Genomic DNA, 13530 nt, shown 5'->3' on the forward strand with positions numbered 1-13530 from the left:
AGCTGAAATTCCACTTCATACCGATGGACTGGGAGGTAATCAGGAGTATACCCCTATCCACTCAAAGACAGGAGGATTTTTGGGCCTGGCACTATGAGAAATGAGGAGTTTTCTCAGTTCGTTCTGCGTACCGAATGTTGGTGTCTAACCGAGAGCAAAGGACTGATTGGATTGATCACAACCCAGATCAGTCAGATATGAGAGCAAAACATAAGGATTGGACAGATTTATGGAGTGTCAAAGTTTCTTTCAAAGTTCGAGTCTTTTTTGTGGAGACTTGCAAAACAATCGATCCCGACCGGTGATGTCCGTTATCATAGAAATATGGCGCAGCATAGCAACTGCTCCATATGTGGAAGGCCGGATTCCTGGCGCCACTCCTTGCTGGAGTGCAACATGGCCAAGTGTGTCTGGGTTTTGCAAGGTGAACATGTGCTGGAATTTCTAAGTCAGACAGAGCATGAAGATGCTAGGAGATGGCTACAAGAGGCAGTGGCAAACTTAAGACATGAAGACCTTGTGCGTTTGACAGTCACGATGTGGGCGATTTGGTACGCTCGAAGGAAAGTCATTCATGAGGAGATGTTCCAAAGCCTGTTATTTACTCATAATTTTATTGAGCGGTTCTTATCAGACCTGGAAACAACTACGCCTACGGAGGTAAAACAGAGAGAAGGGGAGAGGATCAGGCCTCTGGTGCCGCGCTGGATCCCACCTCCTCAGGGAGTGTTGAAGGTGAATGTTGATGCAGCCCTATCCAAGAATTCAGATATTGCAGCCATGACCGCGGTGGCAAGAGATAAAACATGGATGTTTCTTGGCGCATCAGCTCTGGTTGTTGAGGGAATTACCTCGCCGGAGGTTGCGGAAGCAATGGCTTGCCGGGAGGGACTTGCTCTCGCAAGCGATCTGGACCTGCAGAAGATCAGAATTGCCACGAACTGTGTCAATGTGGTGAAGAACATATATGGGCACGGTATGGGACTTTACGGCCATATCATTATGGAGATCAAGGCAGGGGCGGCTCGGTTTGTGGATGCTCAATTCGTTCACGAAAGTCGGAGTTCTAATGGTGATGCTCATAGACTAGCTAGAAGTTCGGTCTATGAACCTGTAGGACGGCATGTCTGGCTTCTTGCTCCTCCTGATGGAGTTTGTACCAACTATATTTCTTAATTGAAGGTGGTACTATCTCAAAAAAAAAAAAATAGGAGCGCCCCCTACAGCCAGGAGTAATAAGTGGTATAGCCCAGTCAGTCCACTTTTCGGGCTGGGCCTGGGCCTGGGCTATTATTGATGGATCGTCGTCGTCGCCTCCGGTGGTCCGGCGAAATCCATCCACCCACCAAACCACACCACCGGAGTAGGAGTAGAGCACCATCAGGCTGCCCAAAATGCCGTCCCCATCTCTCCTCCTCCTCCGCGCCCCTCCTCCCTCGCCGCACCTCACCTCACCCATCCACCGATGCCTCGCCCTCCCCTCCCCCTCCCTCAGACCAACAACCCGCGCGCCTCTGCGCCTGGCCTCCGCCGCGGGGTCCCGTCGCGCCCCACGGGCCGCCGCCGCCCGCGTCGTGGAGCCGGGCGACGCCGGTGCCAGCGGCGCCCTCATCCCGATCGCGCGCTGCTACGAGGGCCACCTCGCGCGCCTCGACCTCGCCGGCGCCGCGCGCCGGGAGCAGGCGGTCGCCGCCGCGGCCGCCGTCGACGGAGCGGCCGCAGCGGAGGCGCACCTCGCCGCCGGCGCCGAGGCCATGGTCGTTGAGGCGTTCCTCCCCGGGCCCAATGGGGGAGGGACGACCGCATCGTCGTCCACACGAGTGGTGAGTACTGTAGTGATGACTTGTCAGGGGCTGCTCTGCTATTTGAGGGGTCCTATTTGAGTGCAGGGCTGCTGGCAACAGTATCATCTTGCTTGTGCCCATTTTTTACAGATTGATTGATTGCTTTGGATTTCGTTTAGCCATATGAGTAGTAATTGTGACAACCATTCATTCCAATTTCTGAATCTCCACTATCGACTCCACTTGCGCCAAACATGATTCTTATGCACCGCCACCAATGCTGATCGGTCAGGCAGTTAGGCATGAGTAAAGTTTTCACCACACGCCTTCCTCGATGGTTGTGGTTTCACCACCGAGTGACCATATCCACTCTTCATTGTATGGCACCCACCATAGGGAGGAACCTACCAGTTTACTTGTTTGTGTATGCGAATAATTACAGCAGCCTTGCATTTCTGTTTCATTGCCTGTCTTGTGCTGGACCATCAGTAAGTTTTGGCAATTTTGTAGATTTTGCAAGCCAAGGAAGTCAAAGACAAGGCCAGTAAGATAAAGAAACAATTTGGGTCCGAGTTTTTCTCTGAAAACGAACCTGGTTCAGAGACTATGTTGGCTATGGCCTTTAAGCAAGTTGTAATGCAGCGGCTTTCAAACTTTCGGCTCGAGGTCTTCTCCCCAGGTTCAGAGAGAGACTCCCAAGACTTGGGCAAACCACGAAAGGTGCAAATTCACAAAGCTTGGGATGTTTTGTTCTTCTCCACTCAGCTTACTTCTTGCTGAATGCTGATTCGTCAATGTGCAACAGGTGTCCATGGACTTTAGCGTCATTTCATCAGATGAAAAACTTCTGGCTTCTCTTGCCGAAGCCATTTTCTCCTGCGTCATCCAGGATGCCAGCAAGAATCACCTCGGGGCCACAGGCAGTTTGTTTCACAAGCAGCAGCTCAACTGCTCAATTGATTCCTCCGTTTGTATACACAAAATTTCTGAGGCAGAAATAGTGAGAAGTGCTAAGAGATGCCTGGAGAGTTTTCATCTAATGAAGTCTCCTCAGAATGCGCGCAAAATAAAGAATGGATGGTGGCCAGCACCAAATTATGAAAGTTTGGTGAAGATTGGGGGTCATGAGTTTGCCCTTTGGGCCAATGAGTACGTTCCTACCTATAAACTGCAAATAAAAGCCAAAGCATTTGAGAATACTTATCTTGAAGGCCGTCATGAGTCAGAAAGTAATAGGTGGGAAGTTCTCTTGACCCACTCCCAACTGGTACACTATTATTCCCTCTCTTTTCCTTCATTGAACACATTCATTTTCTGGAAATAATAACAGAACCAAGCAAATGTGAAATTTGAACTTGGTCCATAATGTCTTCTAACTTATTTCTGTTCATTTCTACCACTTGTAGGTGGAACTAGGGAGCGTTATAGACATGTACTTCGAAGATCAATTCACATTACCAGGCAAAACTTTCCATCCTTACTGGAATTCAGATCCATCAAAGATTAAAAAGAACAATGTATGATGATACTATCTAGGTCAAAGTTTACTCGCATTCAATATATATTATCAAACTCTGCTCATTGACAAATTTTGTTTTACACAGGGCTATTTGAACAGCCTTTTTAGTTTATTGGCTGGTAGCTGTATTATTCTTTTTGTCGCCATCTTTGCTCAGTTATGCTGGCCTCGATCTCTTGGAGACAAAAGGCTATTCAATGGAAGTTCAAATGTGTCATCGTCTCAAAGCTATTGTTCTGATATCAAGTCTCTTGATAGCAGCGAGGTACTTATCTAGTCCTTGTGAATCTGTCGTTTGTCCAAGGGAGGTTAATGTTCAGTTTTTAGTGATGGTTTCCTTTTTGCAATACTCTATTGGCATTTAACATAACATCGATTTCAACTAATTACCTGAAGGATAGTTCTCATGCCATTTTAGCTAGTTTCATTTTCACTTATACGTACTTATAGCAATGGACAAATAAAAACTAACTGTGCCACCCTCTGTTATGACTCAGAAATATTCTGACAGGCTGCATTTCATCTGTTCTAATTAATAGCTGCCACTTCAAATTCTGTAGTTTCAGGATGCAATCCTTTGATGTCTCTTCTTTTTTCAAAGATTAACCAAGTTCTGTTCAAGGAAAATTTGTAATGTGTGTAAGACTGAAATACTAAATTAATGAGCCCACCTGCATAAATGGATCATAGCATAATTACTCTTTAAGCCATTCTATTAGTTTATTATGTGTGCTTCATATTTTGTCTGATTTACTCCTCTTCTCAGATACAAGCTTATTGCACACCTCTTATTAAGAAAATGAAAGACTCATATGGCTGCCCTGGTGATGTAATGGTTGATGCACATATTGGAGCTTGGGTTGGAGAACTGCCTGATTGCTTCAAGGGAATCAACAGCGAGGATAATGCTGCTTCTGACAATGTTCAGCATCCCTACACTTTTAGCCAGGAAAATCAAGCCCAATTGGTGCCAATTAATACTAAGGTGTCTCATTTGGAACAAAATGATGGAATTCAGGAAACCGTGCAGAATATTGCTAGTTTTCAGGTACCTTGTATGTCTTATAAAACAGAGTTATCTTTGTAGTAGATGTCTTTTTTTTGTCATGATAATGTATATATGCTAACTCAAATTTCTTTCTGTGATCACCCTCTGTTTATAATGAATTGCCTTTTCCTTGGGATAGTTGGGAACTTGGAAGTATCAAATCCTTTCCATAAACATATTGGCTATCACATGGTATTTCACGAAATACCTGCTAATTTAGAACACAATTTTCGTTGCCATTTAGTAGTACCTTTTTACCATGTACTGTTCTCTGGTCACATCCCATAAGAAAGAGACTAAATTTCCCCTATTTTTGTTGGTATACATCAGTTGTTTGAACTTTTTATACTATGGTTTCATCAGAACTTTTTTTTTCTTTTCTTTACTTTAAGATAGTAGAGTAAGAATATAGAACTGTACTGATTTGGTCTTTCTTGAAACAAGTCTTTATGTGGGGTGTGCTGAATTTTCTTCTAAGCTATGCTCGAGGCATCCAGTACTAGTTTTGTATCTGCATTTTGAATTATATGGTACCAAAAAAAACTCTTGAGGTTGCAACCCACTAGTTGATTCACTTATTCGTAGGTGGTCATGTCAGAAGAAGGTAAAGTAGTGGGATTTCAGCCAACTAACCGCCCAGCTGTGAACCATTGGTCAACAAACCCACTAGCTACACTTCTGTATCAGGGGCGAACACTTTCTCCAGGTACTTTACTGTAACAATGGGCCTTTGTTCTTATACGTACGAACACTGATTATTAATTGCATCTAATTCTTTAAAATGGATATTTTCAGGTATTCTGGAACCAAAGCTTAAAATTTCTCGTCCAGCTAAGGCTGTCCCAATTGAATTGTTGATGTCGGTAAATCAAGATTCCTTTTTGCTTTGGCAAGGCCTTTTCAAGATCAATGGTAGCAGAGGTGCTATATCACTTTTTTTCCTCCTCTGCTTGCTTCATATCAAGTTGTTTCTTTCCTAATAAATATGGTTTATATTAATCACCATTACTACCTAGTTATGCAAAAGCTTGTAGTTGCTGACTTTCTCATATCGAGGCATTTACAGTTTTACGCGAATGGCAGCATGTCTTAATCTGATTTGCTTCTTTTTTTGGTCAAATACGTGCCTAATGAATGTATGTCATCAACAGAATGAAAGATTTAGTTGCTCTGATGATGTAATGGTTGATGCAAATATTGGAGCTTGGGTTGGAGAGTTGGCTGACTGCTTCATGGGCATCAATAGCATGGATAGTGCTGCTTCTGATGATGTTCAACATCTGGATGGTTATATCCTAGAAAAATCAACTGCAGTTTGTGCCTATTAATTTTCAGAAGGGTTGTTTGGAACGAAATTATACAACTCAGGAAACCCTGCCTAATATTGCTAGTTTTCAGGTATGTTTGTCTGGCTTAAGTTCTAAGGGGGATTTCTCTTTGTAGCATGCGAAGATGTTCTGTACCTTCTATTATGGCAGCCTATCATCTGAGATTTATATTTGTTTTATGATTGATTATGATTGAGTTGCATATGGAAGTTGGAACTTGGAAGTAACCTTTCCTTAACATATCAACTGTCACGCCATTTGTAAAGGTTCCATGTGCATGTTGAAGTAGAACACACTTATTTTACTGTCTTGTAATGCCTTTTTGCTGAGTATTGAATTGTTCTTTGGTTTTTGACAAGGAAAAGACTGCATTATCACTTTTGCTGGTACATGTCATGGCCTTAGCCCAGATGTGGTCCAAAGGCCAAGTGGAAGGAGTTCAATCCTAGAATCTCTTGCTGTCTGGCTCTAGGTGCCAGCCTCCTCCGGCCAGATCGCCACTGCCCCTTCATGATTCACCTATGTAGGTGATTATGTCAGAAGACAGTTGAGTTGTGGGGCTTCAAGCAACTAGCTGCCTATCTGCCTATCTGTGAGCCATTGGGGGAAAAAAAACTGCAAGCAAATTTATGTTGTGAACTGGAACGCTCTATCCAGGTACTAGAACAGAACCATGGACTGTATTCTTAACATTTGTTTTAACACCACTTATCTGTTTGTCTAATACTTTGAATTGGATAATGTCACTATGTTAGCCATTCTGGAGGCAAGGCTTAAAATCTGTCGCCCAGCTAAGTTTGTTCCGGACTCCTGGTTCAACTATTAATGCCTGTATATCCAGATTCATTTTTTTTTCGCTTTGGTGAGGCCAAATGAAGACCAATGCTAGCAAGGTGCTTTATCACATTCCATAACCTGTCACCCAATTTCAGTTTGTCTTATCCTGTTGTCTCATGAACTTACTGGCAATCCATGGAATGGTATGAACTCGCCTTTTGTTTTTTTTTCAGAAAAACAAATTGCACAAAACCCATCTTATGATTGAATGAAGGTGATGTTGCCGATTGCCCCTCTGCCATGCATCTTCCAGTCTCCTCGGCAAGGTGCTCGATTGTTCGGCTATGTTGGCTGGCACTGCAGATTGCTCTTCCACTCCTTCCCGCTGCCGTTCCAAGTCACCAAGCCCAGCAGCAAATTGGTCTGCTGCCGTCAATCCGGTTCCGGTGACGTCGAACTCCTTGTCCACCAGGCTAAGCTGGCGTAGACAGAATGACATATCGGTACAGGGCAGACCCCTCTGCGCGGTGGCAGGCCTGCCACTAAAGAAAATGCAATCTTTTGTTTACTGAATTTAAGTTCACAACGTCTTTTAGATATAGATTTCTCCAATCGAATTCATTATTGCATCATCTGTGATAATTTGGTTCATTCTATCTGTCTGGTGGACGGCGTCCCAGTACAAATATTCACTGGGATCTGCACAAGTTTCCAGCCTCTGCATGTTTGCCCTACTTCAATTGTCCCTGTTCCACAGCAGCATCTCTGTCTCTGTCAGCCCTGTAGAGCCAAAGATTCATGAAGTCAGTCGTCCCAGTACCCCTTGTACTCTTCTTAATGTTCTTCCCAAAATTAAAGAACGAACATCTCTGAATTATATGGCGAAACGTACCCAAGTCGTTGGGTTCTGTCGTTGCTTTGGTTATGATTGTGTAGATATCGATGAAGGCAGCTCTGGTATCTGGTTCATTCTTCAGTAGTTGCACAAGTTTGAGTAGCTTCTCGTTGAATGAAGCTGCTAGCAGATTCATGTTTCCATGGCATTTATCTGGACCTGTGCCTAGCAAAGTTCTGACAATAGGTAAGCACCCAATTGGAGGCAGTCCAACAAAGATAAATCTCCTTCCTCCAAGTTTTCTCATTTCCTGAAAAAATGGCAAGGGTTGTTCTCATCTATCTTTTTGAAGGAAAATTGTTCTCATCTATCTGCTTCCTCCAAGATCTATCAGACTCAAGGTTTGGTAGGCGCATACCTGGGTATAGTTAGCAACGCGTGCTATCAGTTGATCCTCGTAGCAGTGCTGCTGGCAATCTTGTGCTGGCAGGTTTGAGGGGAGATAGTGAAACAGCAGGTCAGTTGTTCCTGCGCTTATGAAGAAGGTAGCCTTCCTCACAAGCTGCTCTGCTCGTCTAGGTCCCGCTCAACTTTGAGTTTTCTCTTGTAACGCAATAGGCCTTGTATTTGATTGGAAAATGAAAGTACATTCTACCATGCATGTCAAAGAAGAAAACACAGCCAGTTAGTACCAAATCAAATCAAATGCATACGTCCAACAGCCAAAATTTGATTGGAAGAGGCTGATCTACCTACCGATCTCTTTGCAGTGGCGTCGTCGTATCCGGAGCCTGCTGATGCAAAGCTCACACCTGTTACGAGCTGCCCTGGTTTCAACTTGGGGTCAAGGAAGCCTGGGATGCTCCCCCCTATGCCAAGCTTCTCCGCTGCAAATAAAGCCACAAGAACCGTGAACAGCTCGCTACACATTGCTGATTGCTCACCTTGTGGGCAAAACATGAACACTCAGATCTGTACGAGTGACCTATGCAATGTGTCTTCTCTTATTAATATACGCCGAACCGTAAGATTCAAGATCTTTTTAAAGAAAAAAAAACCTATACAATGCATTCAGACATATATACGTACCTAGTAGTGGCGGATCCATTGGAACAAGGGGAGCTAGAGGAGGAGAAAGTGAAGGGAGAAAAAGAAGAAGAGGAAGAAAAAGGCTTCAGCCCCCTATGGCTGTGACCTGGATCCACCACTGGTACCTAGGATGTCAGTGACGAGGCGACCATTGCTGAAGCGGCCTGTGGGCATGCCTCCGTAGAAGCTGACGCCGTAGGGAAGGAAGTTGGCCTTGGCTGCCGTCTGCAGCCGGTTGTTGTTCCCTGGATCCACCGTCGAGTCTCCGAACACCAGCATGGTGCTCCGGCCGGTAGCGGTCGCCGTTGGCGTGGGTGGATCGTCGTCGTCGTCTTGTTGGTGGCCCAAGGCTGCGCCGCGGTGGAGCATATGTATGACGAGGAGTGCCACTGCAATCACCGCCACCCTCCTCATCTATCCACTGATCGAGTTGGTAGGTACCAATGGATGGGATGCTTTTGGACCTGCTAGCTCTAGGATGGATCTCTCTCTCTGATGAAATTGCATTGTGTGTGATGCTTGGTGCTATCTATGTGGTTCGTGTCGATCGAGGCTGCTTCGTGTGACATGACTACCGCGGCCTAAACCAAACATGAATGCAATCCGTGTGACTTCCAAAATTTAATTGAAATCCCCGGTCGCAATAGTAAACTGGACTGGTTCAGACTACACTGTACTTGTAGCTGTTGGAAGCCAAATGGTAAAAAGAGCTATATTATATCCAGCTAGTTTCAATTTGAAAGGATGTGGTGCTCTAGACTAAGAGGGGGAGGGGGTGAATTACGCACTCTAAAAACTTAGACCTATAGCTCCAACTAGTTTGCACAAAACTTAAACTAAAACATGCTATCTAGATGTGCAACTAGGTTGTTCTAGTGTGAAAACCCTATCCCAAAAGAATTTAGCAACCTATAGTCTTTTCTATCAAGAAACTATTCTATGAAAGTAAAGGCACACAAAATGCTAGTATGAAATGCGGAAGCTTAAAGAGCGGGATAGGAGATAGCAAACTCTTGACGCGGGTGTTTATCCCGTGGTTCGGTTAGCCACAAAGGCACACCCACATTCACGTTGTTGTAGCACTCACTAAGAGTATTGCTACTCGGCCACCAAGTCTCTTCCGTGAACACAATCACGGTCACCTTAGCCCCGGGTTCCACTAAGGAGCTTCTCCACAAAGGATGGGGGTCTCCACGTCCCCCGCACAAAGATGTCGTCGCCGCTCCACACCAAGTCGGAGAGTCGAGGACGTTGCCGGCGAGCTTCACGCTCCAAGGTGCCGGCGCACCAAGCTTTTGTTTTGGTTCGCTAATGAACCACAGCACAAATGCTCTAAGCCTTGCAATCTCACTCACTAAGAGCTAATCCTTTACACAACACTCTCAAAGTGTGCTAAGGGCTAAGGATATGATCTTGATGCTTTTGTATGGCTTGGAGATGTTCTTGGATGTGTGTGGGATGTCCAGCAACTCCAGCAATCTTCAAATGGCCGGGGTGAGGCGTATATATAGGCCACCAAGTCTTGTAGCCGTTGCACCAACGGTCAGCTGAAAATCTGCGTATCACCGGAAGAAACCGATGCCTCTGGCAGGGGTAGCGTCGGTTCTTCCGGTCACTCATAAACCGAAGTAGCCGTTGAAATCCTGACAGCTGATGCAGTGACCACCGGTTGAACCGATACTTTGTTCCGATGCATCACCGGTTCATCCGGTGCTTAAGAATCTTCTCCTGACAGCTGACGTCATTACACCGATGGTATGCACCGATGCTTCACCGGTTCAACCGGTGCTGAAGAATCTTCTCCTGGGGTCTTGACATCGTCTCTGGAACATAGGACGCCCAATGCAACCGATGCCCCCTTTTTGACCTGTCGGTTCAACCGGTGCCTAGGCTGACTTGGCTTTGATTCCCTCCTGCACCAAAACTTCATTAGTGCTGGTTCTTCCGACAAGCGTCGGATGCACCGATGCTTAGGCATCGGTTCTTCCGGTGCTCCTGCTCCTGCTTAGGCAGCGGAACCCCCGTAGGGGCGGCCCTTAGGGCCTTGCTACGCCTTTCTTCTCTTTCTCTTTGTCATCACTTGGACCTAAATGCCTGAGAATGTCATCTTAACAATCATATTAGTCCAAGTGTTGTGTTGTCATTCGATCACCAAAATCACTTGAAATGGCACAAATGGTGGCATGTTCCTTACACAATTATTATTACATCACAGGGCCGGGCATTGCTGTAACGATCCTAGAAATCAAATAGAAGTGCCCAAAGGGTAGGTTGGAAAACAACTAACAAAGTGCCGCGGGAAAAAGAACACTCATCTAACTTATTCTACCTACTCACTTGTGTAAAAAGAAAATCAAAGAACTGATCTATCCAGTAGAACCTCTAATCCTATACCTATAGGCAAGAATCTGTAGGCTGCTCATTCTCATCGCAATGCTGTGTAGACTGATCGTCGCCGCTGTGGCCACTGCCGCTGCACGCCTTTGCAAATCTGCCCTTGACTCGGTTTCGTGTGTCTGCTCGCACCTTCCGGGAGACGTACATGATCTGCTTGCCAAACCTGCAAATGCAATCGCAAAATGATCTCAATTGAAGGAGTAGTACTAATAACAGCAATCCACCAATGGATGAACTGAGTGGACGCATACTTCCTGTTCTTCTTCTTGTCCTTGTACCTCTGCTTAGCCTCCTGCCTCTTCTCGAGTTGCTTGGTTCTTGCTTCCATGTCCTGCCCTGATGGTGGTTTCTCCGGCGCCGACGACGCCACTAGCAGGGCCGCCGCCTCCGCCTGATATTGGTGGTAGCCGCCCGTCGACGGGCTGCTTACCACCGCTGGGACCGGCGGCTTCACCTCGAAGTCGAAGCTCAGGTGTCTAGTCGGGAGCACGTCCCGTGGCAGCATCGGCATGCCGGTGCCGTAGAACGTGCTGCCCACATTGCTGCTGTTGTTTGCAGTGGCCACTGAACTGAACTGATGCTGATGCTTGATGATAAGCTGCAATATTGTTACCGGCCATAGATTCCAGAACGGCATCAGTCGACGCAATAATGGGTTCCGAACAGGATGCGATTAACGGGTGATCATAACCCAACGATGGCGACGCCTGTGGCTGACAGTACCGAACAAATGTATGATCAGTATGGTACCAGCAAATGTCAAGGACTGACTACTCGTGCAACGTTTTATATATGCGCTACATATATGAGTTATTTTTGCATTTACCAACTCTCTATTGATTTACCATTCAAACTCCAAATCAGATTCTCCATGGATCTAGCTTGAAGTAAGCTTATAAGTTAATTAATCATTGAAGCTTTAAATTCTACATAGATCTTGAACAAGACCTCATCGATCTAGATGAAACTTGTAATAATGTAATGCTTGCAATAGCGATGAACTTGAACATCATTCAGAAATCAGAACATGCATGGGATCGTTGAGTGTATACCTCGAAATTAGGTCCTTCTCTGCGACCCATCAGATTGAAGGAGTTTGTCAAGTTGGAGTTCGTGAACAATGAAGTTGAAGTCATCATCGTCGAGTCCTGCTGCGTCGTCGAGGTTGGGCCAGTCTTGTTGCATGAAGAGCTCATCGCCATCGCCGGTCGGTAAGGCTGGTAATGACGATCCGATCATCTGAGCATCAAAGGCCCCTCCGGTTTCGATGAGACTGCCTGGTAGTAACTATGCATCAAACAGAAATGGAAAGCAGACAAGTTCACGGGGTCTATCTGCTGCCTAGAATTCGGCAGATGCAACCCGCGAGGGAAGGACAAAAAAACAAGAAAAAGAGAGATGAATCAGAATTTTTTTCATTTCACCGTTGCCTTCTTCGATCATTTTGATCGAAATAAAGGAAGTACGTTTTTTTAGATCAAAAACTATAGATAGATCGTCTATATACCTCATCACTAGTGTCCGGCCTGGTGATATTGCCATCGCGCCAAGAGCTGCTGCTGCTGCTCGGCAAGTCCGGCAGCAGTTCGACGTTGATTAGGTCGGGGACCCACTCCGCCGGCGCCGGCGACAAAGGCGGCGGGGCGGCGGTGTCACACTCACAGTAGAGGATGCGCGCGAGCTCCGCGGGGTCCGGGATCCCCGTGTAGGCGCGCGCGGCGCGCCTGGCGTGGCGGTCCGCGTCGCAGCCGACGGCGCGCGCACGGCGCGCAGAGCAAGGCCTGGTGGTGGGCGCAGCGCGCGGCGGCGGGCGCGGCGTGGCAGCCGTCGCAGAGCGGGGCGCGGCGGTGGTCCTGCGCGGCGGCGTGCACGCGGACGTCGCAGGGCAGGCAGAGGCGCGCGCCGTGCTGGGCGCAGTGGAGGAGCGCGCGCAGCGTGGAGCAGCAGGCGCAGAGGACGTCGGCGCCCATGGTGCCGGCGCCCTCCTCCGGAGACGTATACGTACATGGCGCGCCGCCGGCGGCGAGGCTGGGGTGGGTGGTGCCTGTCGTCGCAGCACTGGCGATGGATCGAGCGAGGGGGTTGCTGGTTGGTGGCGGCCAAGGCCAATCGACAAGGGCGGCGGAAGTGGATCCATGCCAGAGGCGGAGTCTCTCTCTATATATATACATATACATATATATATATACACAGTAGCGCTATTCTACACCCAGCCAACCTAGCATCCAAATCCACCGGCCCAACTCCCATCCGCCCACCTGTTCCGGCCCAAACCCGGTCAGCTCCCACCCCTGTCCCCACGAGGAACCCGCGAGCGCGAGCCGCGAGACGCGCGGAGCGCGGCGAGCGGCGAGCGCGAGCCGTTTCGTGCTAGCTTCTGCGGCACTCGCTGCGGGCTCCGGGGCACGGCGTGGTGCGCGGCATTGGGAGTGAGCAAGCGCAGCGGCGGCGCGCCTCGCGGGGAGCAGCAACGGCGCGGCCTCGCGGGGAGCGGCGCGGCCTGCGCGATGCTCGGGGCACGGGGCGCGCTAAGGTGGCCGCGCGGCGAGCGGCGGCGGCCGGCACGTAGCTGCGGGGCGAGGACGACACGGATGGAGGAGCACGGCGTGCGGCCGCGGGGACCAGCACGGATGGAGAGCAACGCACATGGGCGATAGCTCCTGGAGGAGAAGCAAAAAAGGATTCCCAATAATTACTGAAGCAAAAATCGATTCATGTTAATTGAAGAAATTTGCTTCTATCAGTAAGGACTA

General features: G+C 47.6%; 2 protein-coding genes and 1 pseudogene across 6 annotated transcripts; 1 reads left to right on the forward strand and 2 right to left on the reverse strand.

The window, feature by feature from the left end:
• The first annotated feature begins 1275 nt into the window (after positions 1-1275).
• LOC120680346 lies at positions 1276-6571 on the forward strand. 5 transcript variants are annotated; one of them, XR_005677765.1, is made up of 11 exons: positions 1279-1823; positions 2295-2504; positions 2590-3051; positions 3191-3301; positions 3389-3568; positions 4070-4351; positions 4937-5057; positions 5147-5272; positions 5503-5749; positions 6039-6336; positions 6435-6571. XR_005677765.1 is itself a non-coding variant. In XM_039962767.1 (9 exons), exons 1-9 carry the CDS (start codon positions 1395-1397, stop codon positions 5505-5507), a joined length of 1926 nt encoding a protein of 641 aa, XP_039818701.1. In that variant the 5' UTR covers positions 1279-1394; the 3' UTR covers positions 5508-5750. The 5 variants fall into 5 exon arrangements, 1 of the variants encoding a protein (XP_039818701.1); XR_005677829.1 differs by having other exon boundaries at positions 6045-6336; XM_039962767.1 differs by lacking the exons at positions 6039-6336; positions 6435-6571 and having other exon boundaries at positions 5503-5750.
• Positions 6572-7164: 593 nt separating this feature from the next.
• Positions 7165-8284, reverse strand: LOC120682265 (annotated as a pseudogene).
• A 2216-nt stretch (positions 8285-10500) lies between these two features.
• Positions 10501-11359, reverse strand: LOC120683079 (zinc finger protein CONSTANS-LIKE 9-like). Its single transcript, XM_039965431.1, has 2 exons — positions 11029-11359; positions 10501-10940 (listed from the first exon to the last, which is right to left on the reverse strand). Exons 1-2 carry the CDS (start codon positions 11286-11288, stop codon positions 10775-10777), a joined length of 426 nt encoding a protein of 141 aa, XP_039821365.1. The 5' UTR covers positions 11289-11359; the 3' UTR covers positions 10501-10774.
• Positions 11360-13530: the final 2171 nt, after the last annotated feature.

Source organism: Panicum virgatum, chromosome 1K, assembly GCF_016808335.1.
Source record: "Panicum virgatum strain AP13 chromosome 1K, P.virgatum_v5, whole genome shotgun sequence".
Lineage (NCBI taxonomy): Eukaryota > Viridiplantae > Streptophyta > Magnoliopsida > Poales > Poaceae > Panicum > Panicum virgatum.

Coding starts and splice junctions, on each gene's coding strand:
- LOC120680346 (XM_039962767.1), top strand. CDS start 1,395: ATGCCGTCCCCATCTCTCCTCCTCCTCCGCGCCCCTCCTCCCTCGCCG. Junction 3,302..3,388: donor CAAAGATTAAAAAGAACAAT/GTATGATGATAC, acceptor TGTTTTACACAG/GGCTATTTGAACAGCCTTTT. Junction 4,352..4,936: donor AGAATATTGCTAGTTTTCAG/GTACCTTGTATG, acceptor ACTTATTCGTAG/GTGGTCATGTCAGAAGAAGG.
- LOC120683079 (XM_039965431.1), bottom strand. CDS start 11,288: ATGCCGATGCTGCCACGGGACGTGCTCCCGACTAGACACCTGAGCTTC. Junction 10,941..11,028: donor GACAAGAAGAAGAACAGGAA/GTATGCGTCCAC, acceptor TTGCATTTGCAG/GTTTGGCAAGCAGATCATGT.